The following is a 9,184-nucleotide window of genomic DNA, read 5'->3' as shown; positions in this document are numbered from 1 at the left end:
TGAAATGGTGCCAGTGAATAAAGAGTCACCATTGTAAGAAATGACCAGCATTTAAACAATATCACACTCGTGCAATGATACATGTTGCCTGAATTGACAAAATGTTGACTAATAATGAATAATAATATGCACTGAAGGCCTATGTAGAAAATTGAATTACCATATTGTGTTAAAACAAGATAATTTTGCCAAATATAAACAGGAGAAATGTTTGTTTTGGCAGCCTTTATTTTTTAAAAATATTACATTGTTGCTGCTAAGCACTATGTGGTCAAACTTTCTGATAAATGAGCACAGTAAGGTAAATACAACTTTAAAAACATCTATTGAACAAAGTTCTGCTTCTTTAATTGTTGTATTTAATCACACGCTGACCACCATCTGTCTTTGGTCTCCACTACTAGTATCCCATCATGACATAGTATGGCTTTCAGGTCTCGTGCCTGGAGCTGGCAGTCAGGCAGTTGATACTGTCTGGTGAAACCCCGCGACACAAACCCATGCTCATCCATCCTCTCCCCATGTCGACCACGGATTATCAGCCACCCTTCAAACACTTGTATAAGGATATCTTCTGGTTTAAACTGAGTCACGTCCAGCAGGACTTGAAACAGTGGCTGTCCCGAGTCTTGGTCCTCACTGTCTGCTTGTACCACTCCACTGTCCACCCTAACTGGAGGGCATTCGGGTCCTGGCAGGGCAAACAGTCGATGATCTGTGGTGCATTCGTTAAGATTCCTGGTTTTAAAGTGCTCCTGGTAGCGCACCGGACATGAGACCCAATGGGAAATAGTGACTCCCTCTCCTGCCATGATACCGAGGGCTGAGATACCCTTTGCTCGTTCAGTGTTGAAGAGACTAACACCAGCCAGGGCTAATAAAAGACTGCACTCGGTTAATGTTTCTGGGTGGGGGACGTGTAAAAGGATGGACTATTTTTAGAGTATATGAAGATAACTCCTCATTATATTCTCATGTATGTCATCGCTTATTCAACATGGATGTGTGTTTTCATGACTGCTAAATGCATTGTTAGGTATTTATGGAAACCAACCCATAAAGAGTGATTTACTAGGAAAATATGAACATGTTCTTTTTAAAACCACACACAAACATATAATAAATATATACTTTAGTGCAGTGGTTCTCAAACTGGGGGCTCTGAGATGGTGCCAGGGGGGCCCCAGTTTTATCATGTTTCATAAAATACATGAATTTACCTACAAACCAACTACATGTTATAATTCAATACGTTTTGTTTAATTTAAATTTTAAGTTTTGGAATGTTTTATGTCATACATTTTCTTTGGGGGGGGCATGAAGGGATGCACTGTACACAAGAGGCTCGCATGCCGAAAAAGTTGGAGAAACACTGCTTCAGTTTATCACTGATCGTAATTTAACCAAAACACATTCGCATAGCCTGCCACTTACTGTTTTTTTTTCCGGAAATCTTAACATAAATTGTCATGCATGGGTTTTTACAGGAATGTGGAAGGAACAAATTAAAATGGTTGTATTTTAATGAACACAGTCTAAAGTAATCAGCACATAAAAATGTTATTACCCTATGTGCTGTATTTGCAATCATTTCAAAATGGCTGGAGTAATGCACCGTGCAGGTCCACCTATGAGGCCTGTGCTATATTGCCGTAGACTGCTGTGCAGAAATACATCATGTTGGAAATAGGATTAGGAATGATTATATCTACTTAAGAAGTTACATAACTTTCTCCTTATTGAATTAATACTAAATGCATTGAAATGGGGTACCTTAAAAAGTATGAAAGTATAATCAGGTAGGAAGGATTTTGCTGCCACCTAGTGGATGTTAGCTTCGTGTACAGGATTAAGGATAGAACTGAATAGCTAGTATTTGTACAATTTATAGTGGTCTCATAATTCGTAATAATTAAGTGGGAACATATGGTCTGTATTGTGTGTTACTTATATCTTTATATGTTGTATCGTTTATGTTCAGGATAAATGAATGCCCCTTTTAGGATGATGATTATAGAGATTTTTTTTAAATGTGCCAAAGAAATACACGAACAGCACATTTTAAGTAACAATATATATAACATAGAGATAGGCTAATGGGCAATGACAAATAACAAACTTTTACTCTGATTTTTTTTAAACCACTATATTCAGACCAATACTTGTAGTAGCAATGCTGACATCTCGGGCACGCGCGTCGAAATTCTGAGGCATAGAGACCAAGTAACTGGTTTTCTTTGAGTTTGGGTTTTTAAATATTTCTATTAAATTGTAAAATGATTTATTTATTTTTACAGTATTTATAAATATTGATTTTTTTTATTTAATTCTTAATATGCAAGTGTAACAGAGAATAATCCAATTAGCTGTTTATTTTGTCGTACAGAATCACTGATCTGATAATCTCTTGAGGCAGCGCGTACTAATCACCCCTGCTCTCTTGCTCGCTCTATCACTCTCCCTCTCTTTCTCTCTCTCTCTCTCTCTTACACACACTCACTTGTTCACCACCTCTAGCTTTTGTTTGTGAATGATGTTTCCTTTTTTCTAAAGGAGGACCATTGCTCTTGTTCGTGTCAGTGGCGCTTCATAACACAGTGGATCTGGACACTCTTACTGAGTGACTGTGTTTCAGGCTTCGGGCTTGTTTGTTGTCTGGGGTAACGCTGTTGCTGGGGACGATGTCTGAACACATTCAGCTCTCAATAGCGTTGTGTAGGATTGGCCTTTACACGGTAAGCCAAGCAAGCAAACAAACAAACCATGTCTACATATTAATCAGCTGTCTGATTGTCATGAATTTTATGCTTTGCACATCTTAATAAATTTTAAATAGCTTTTTTCTAAGAAAGTTTTAAGCTTATGCATCATAGAAACGACGTCTGGTTAAGTTGTTTGCCTTAAGTTATTATGGTAAGATAATATTTTATTACAATGTAACAGGATACCAGAAGCTACAGGTGATATCAGTCCAAAGAATCTAATTGAATGCACGTTGATTTATTAGCATAGATATATTTTGAGGCACAATGAGCACAATACTGTAAGTAGAGTCATAAGTATTCTGTGTATGACAAGTCTCATGAATCCTAAGAAATGAGTAAACAGTGGTGAATATTAGTTTTGCTTCTTTGATTCTGTCAGGTGTTGTTGATAAGTAACTGTTATAATGTCTAGCTTATATATGAAAACTACCTTTCTATGAGTTTTTTTTAGCATCAATTCAGTCCTAATGTGCAAAGCGTCTTCAGTTTGTTTCACTATTTAAAGAGCAAAATCCTCTATTGAGCTGCCTGTAGTTTATTTCCTATTCTTTGGTAATAACAGTTATTTAATGTATAGACTGTTTGTGATATTAGAGTTATTTGTGACATTTAAATTCTGATCGATGGCAAAATGGCATTACTTGATTTACATTGTTGCCTTGCGCAAGTTTTTACTCTGCACTTAAAGGGGCCAAAAAATGCATTGAAATAATATGTTAAATTGTTCACAGATACCTGCATACGATTTTACATGTCCATATAGAACCCTAGGATTTGCCTTTAGAATGAAATGGTCTGTTATTACCTTATTTGAAAGGGTCAGGAATAATAATGTTGAGCTCTGCTCTGATTGGCTGTTGAACAGAGCAGCTCCTTTTAGTAGCTCTGTGTGTTTATGTAAACAGACCTTATGTTTGAGCCTGTATCAAAGGAAGATACGGAATTTGAGGATAATCAATATTTGTGAATTGTTAATGGACGTTTCTAAGTGGTAAGTTTGTGTGTTTTTCAGTATGAACCTGCAAAACGTAACGGTAACGTCAAATAGTAGAACTTCAGCCTAAACTTCAGCTAGCATATAGCATTAACTAGCAGTCAAAACGTTGTTTTTAGCATTGTAACAACTTAATTTAAAGTGTAATTTAATGTTGGGGGGTGTACATCTCAATCGTAACATGACAGTTGGTGTTATGTTGAGATCGGCCTGTTTACAGCAGGCTTTTGTATGTCCAAGGTTTACATAAGAAGGAGGAAACAATTGTGTTTGAGGCTTGTGATATGTCATTACCATGTACAGAACTCTTATTATTTATCTATACCTAGGTAAATCCAGTTTTATATTCTACGGCACCTTTAAAGGGATTGTCCACCAAAAAATCATGTACTTTCCTTTATGTTGTTCCAAACCTGTATAAATGTTTTTGTTTTGCTGAACACAAATAAAGTTATTTAAAAAAAGTCAATAAGCAAACAGATCTGGAGCACCTTTCACTTCCATAGTATCCTGCTATAAGTCAGTGGTGCCCCAGATCTGCTTTGTTACAAACATTCTTTAAAATATTTTTCTTTATATTCAGCAAAACACAGAAATTTATACAGGTTTGGAACAGCTTAAGGGTGAGTAAATGATGACTTTCAAATTTTTCAAAAAAATATCCCAGAATACTTTGCCTTAGATTGCTCATGACATAATATGAGCTTACAATATGGTGCTTAAAGCTGTTTTTGTATTAAACAATTTAGGATTATTACAAAATGTTTAGTTTGAGTTTATCATACAAATTAACACCAAAGTGACTTACAGTGCATTCAAGCTCTGTTTTTCAGTATGGTTGTTCCCACTGGAAATGACCCGAAACCTTGCAACAAAAACAACATGGCACACTGTAAATGTTGTGTGCTGCAAGGTTTTTATTGTACCTCTTTAAGGAATCAATGGAGAGGAAAATCACATGCCTCTATTTAAGTCCTGGTCTAAAACTGTGGCACGTGCGTAACGGTTGTCAGGTTTCTTTCTCTAAACACCCCTTTCCCTCCCAATGTGTTTTATACATTCATGTGTTTACTGTATAACTGCATTCGTGTCTGTTAAACTCAGTTTTGATGCCAGTGTTATGTTACATGTGCTTTTTTACATATTTGTTTAACAAATATTTGAGACTTTAGTCTATATATTAAGTGTGTTAAGTGCAGGATAACATTTATGCATTTGGCAAATGCTTTAATATGAAATAACTTGAAATGCATTGAAGCCAGTTAAGTTACAGGTAAACAGACAAAGTTGAGGAAATTAGAAATACTGTATGGTAATTCCTTAACTTCCTTAACTTACGTGTTATGCTAAACTGGGACTTTATTGTTGTTAACCTAGGAGCACAGTTTTCTCTTTATGGGATCCCAATGAGATGCGATAACTGCCTGTTCTATTTCAGGTGGCCTTTGTGCAAATGAATAGTTTTGACTATTTAATGGCACTCATATTAGTTTACAGAATAGTCTCTTATTATGTTTAGTAATTCAGTAATGAAATTAGTTACTAAGAAAAATGTGAACTACAGTTATAGTGTCCAACAATTTTCAGAATCAGCTAAATTATAAATAAATATATGCTAAAAAGATTGATGTTGCAAACATTGTATCAAAATACTTATAACCTTGTAAGCCAGATATTTTCATTAATGTACATGTGTTCAGTGTGAGAAGTCTTTAATTTTCTAAGGTTACTTATAAGTGACTATAATTACATTATGGTTTTAAACCATCCTGTCTTTTGACTAACAAGTTTTACTGTAAATATTTGCATATATTTAATATTTGATGGAGGAAACATATAAAGTAACGATGTATAAGCTTATACTATACACTCACCATCACCTAAAGGATTATTAGGAACACCATACTAATACTGTGTTTGACCCCCTTTCGCCTTCAGAACTGCCTTAATTCTATTTCAACAAGGTGCTGACAGCTTTCTTTAGAAATATTGGCCCATATTTATTGGGTTGAGATCTGGTGACTGTGGGAGCCATTTTAGTACTACAGTAAACTCATTGTCATGTTAAACATTTTTTTTATAATGATTTGAGCTTTGTAACATGGTGCGTTATAAGAGGATGGGTACATGGTGGTCATAAAGAAATGGACAGGGTCAGAAACAATGCTCAGGTAGGCCGTGGCATTTTAAACGATGCCCAATTGGCACTAAGGGGCCTAAAGTGTGCCAAGAAAACATCCCCCACACCATTACTCCACCACCACCAGCCTGCACAGTGGTAACAAGACATGATGGATCCATGTTATCATTCTGTTTACGCCAAATTCTGACTCTACCATCTGAATGTCTCAACAGAAATCGAGACTCATCAGACCAGGCAACATTTTTCCAGTCTTCAACTATCCAATTTTGGTGAGCTCGTGCAAATTGTAGCCTCTTTTTCCTATTTGTAGTGGAGATGAGTGGTACCCGGTGAGGTTTTCTGCTGTTGTAGCCCATCCGCCTCAAGGTTGTGTGTGTTGTGGCTTCACAAATGCTTTGCTGCATACCTCGGTTGTAACGAGTCGTTATTTCAGTCAAAGTTGCTCTTCTATCAGCTTGAATCAGTCGGCCCATTTCCCTCTGACCTCTAGCAACAAGGCATTTTTGCCCACAGGACTCCCTCATACTGGATGTTTTTCCCTTTTCACACCATTCTTTGTAAACCCTAGAAATGGTTGTGCATGAAAATCCCAGTAACTGAGCAGATTGTGAAATACTCAGACCGGCCCGTCTGGCACCAACAACCATGCCACGATCAACATTGCTTAAATCACCTTTCTTTTCCATTCTGACATTCAGTTTAGAGTTCAGGAGATTGTCTTGACCAGGACCACACCCCTAAATCCATTGAAGCAACTGCCATGTGATTGGTTGATTAGATAATTGCATTAATGATTGAACCGTTTGTTCCTAATAATCCTTTAGGTGAGTGTACATGTCATATTATGTTTTCTTTTAGATATTAGCTGTATCCCAGCTAAGAGAAAAAAGTTCTAAGAACGTTCCTTAAAAGTTCCCAACATTCCCAAAAATATTCTGCCAACATAAAAAGTGTCCAGTTTTTTTTAAATGTTCCAAGAATGTATCTGGGTTGTCTGAACATTAGAGGAATGTGACATTTTACAATTTTCAAACGTTATGCCAATGCCATGTTGTATTTAAAGTCACCATTGTGGTGATCAGTGTTTGTTTTAGTTGGACTCTTGATCCGTGACATTTTGCTAGTTTTTCACTGGTTGCATTAACTCTGTGTGTATAAAACACATTTGCTACAATAATGTAAAGTTAATGCAATTCTGTGGTGGTTGGTACATAATGGTAAAGATCATCATCTAATTAATTGATTAACTCTCATATCAAAAGTGAATTTTTTGTCAAAATGAGATCCAGCACTCTCACAGCAGTTTGTCATTAGGGATTTTTAGAAACTACGGACAAAAATGAACCACTGTATATTTGGGATGCACAATCATCAAGATTTAGAGTATGAATCTCAACAGTGGTGACAATTAAATAAAAAACTTCATGCTGCAATGCATGCTGGGTATCAACAAATTACAAATATCATCCAAGACTCCCAGCATGTATGCGGCATGGATAAATAATGAACTTTTTACAATTTTCTTTGTCACCCTTGTTGAGATTCATACTTTGGTTCTTGATGTGTGTGCATCCCAAGAACACAGTGGTTAGCTGAATTACAGACACCTCTGTATGAGAACCACTGGGTGGTGCCATTTCATTAACTATGACCCAAAAATCCAAATTGAAGGCCTTACCTTATATTAAGGTGTGTTATTGATTTGTTAAACAGACCCTTATTTTGAACCAAATTATTTTCAATCATGCCTGCTATTTTGCTCTTTATTCTTGGGCATTATTTTATCAAATTAAGGGTCAAAAATAGTTATTTCTACACAAGTATATACAGTTAACTGTGACAACTGTTTAATTGTGCTATCAGAAAGTTTCAAGGTAAACAACCTATTTACAATGCACAGAGTTCATTTATGTTCTGTTGATGATGTAAGTTGGGGTGGGACATATCATAATGTTTTAACATCATAACTTATTAGGAGGCGAGTGTTAACAGATGGACCAGATATTCTCATTAATATTTGAATAGAGCTAAATTTGTCTACATTCATGCAGTCATAATAAGTTGTTATTCAGTTCGATCCCAAAAAGGCCCATTAAAAGGGGCAAATCTCTTTACAGTTTATTTGTCAACTCAGGTTTGATTCTGTGGCATAGTAGTTCACTTAGCTGATTTGGTAGACTAACAATGCAAATTTCATGGGTTTAAAGGCGGGGTGCATGATTTAAAAAAAAAAAAGGGAGTCGAGCCGAGTACCCAAACACACTTGTAGCCAATCAGCAGTAACAGGCATGTCTACTAACCGATACCGTTGCCTGAGTTGCGTATGTGTAGGGCGGGTCTATCAAAAGAAGGTCCAGATTCTATTGGGGTAGGTGCGTGTTTAGGTGATTTCAAATATCAACATTGGCTTTCAGAGATCATGCACCCTGCCTTTAAGCAGGGAACACACATACTAATAAAATAGTATGCATACTGACAGTGAATACTGATAATGTATACTTTGAATGCATTGTAAGTCACTTTCGATAAAAGTATCTGCAAATGTAATGTCTATTTTGGCCACTAGAGGTCAGTGTATCTTTTAATACTGAGAACTTTTATTATGAAGTTTGCTGTGTCACTTGCCTCTTGTCTTCCTGTTTGCTGTGTTAATTGCATGCCATGGATGTATTTAAGGCCACTTCTCAAACGGAAGGCTGCAGCGTCGCATATGCAGGTTGCATACGTCATCAAGCCTGGTTAATTTAAGTTAACTGAGCATTACGTTCGCAAGTCATAAGCATATTATAACTTATTACATTTATGAAAGAATAATAGTCAACTTTAAAAAATATATTTATATTGTAAAATAAGAAAGCCTTGATAAGTGATAGGACAATATCTTGCAGAGGCCGATATATCGCCCAAGATTTTTTATTATCATCATCGGCCAATGCATTTTTTTTTAATCAGCCAGTAAATTTCTCTATTACTTAAATTTGATGTTTGTAATTTAAAGACACTCGGTGTCACTCAATGTAAAGCCAAAGTCTGACAAACAGTAAAATGACCAATCATTATTCACTATTTAACATGACGTTATGTTAAAAGACAACCCCACACTAGTTTAACACAAAAAAACCAACAAAAATAATTCGAACAGTACTGTGAGAGATGTCAGATCCATATTTATTATGTATTGTAAATAAGTACTTTAAAAGAGTATATTTATAAATGTTATGCATAACAAATGTTTTTCTTTTTAGTTTCACCAATTTTGTCTCTTATTTGCTCTATTAACAT

General features: G+C 35.9%; 2 protein-coding genes across 2 annotated transcripts in view; one reads left to right on the top strand and one right to left on the bottom strand.

The window, feature by feature from the left end:
- Window positions 1-239: 239 nt before the first annotated feature.
- hspb3 (heat shock protein, alpha-crystallin-related, b3) lies at window positions 240-888 on the bottom strand. Its single transcript, XM_055199929.2, has one exon. The coding sequence runs from the start codon at window positions 810-812 to the stop codon at window positions 360-362; it is 453 nt and encodes a 150-aa protein (XP_055055904.2). The 5' UTR covers window positions 813-888; the 3' UTR covers window positions 240-359.
- A 1,596-nt stretch (window positions 889-2,484) lies between these two features.
- Window positions 2,485-9,184, top strand: part of arl15a (ADP-ribosylation factor-like 15a) — a 151,470-nt gene continuing 144,770 nt past the window's right edge. Inside the window, exon 1 of the mRNA XM_055199928.2 lies at window positions 2,485-2,735. Coding sequence (XP_055055903.2) covers window positions 2,682-2,735 — 54 coding nt within the window. The 5' untranslated portion in view covers window positions 2,485-2,681. The remainder of the gene's footprint in view (window positions 2,736-9,184) is intronic.

The sequence above is a fragment of the Misgurnus anguillicaudatus genome, chromosome 22 (assembly GCF_027580225.2).
Source record: "Misgurnus anguillicaudatus chromosome 22, ASM2758022v2, whole genome shotgun sequence".
Classification (NCBI taxonomy): domain Eukaryota; kingdom Metazoa; phylum Chordata; class Actinopteri; order Cypriniformes; family Cobitidae; genus Misgurnus; species Misgurnus anguillicaudatus.
Note: the sequence above shows the minus strand (reverse complement) of the source record. Positions and strands in the feature narration are given on the sequence as shown.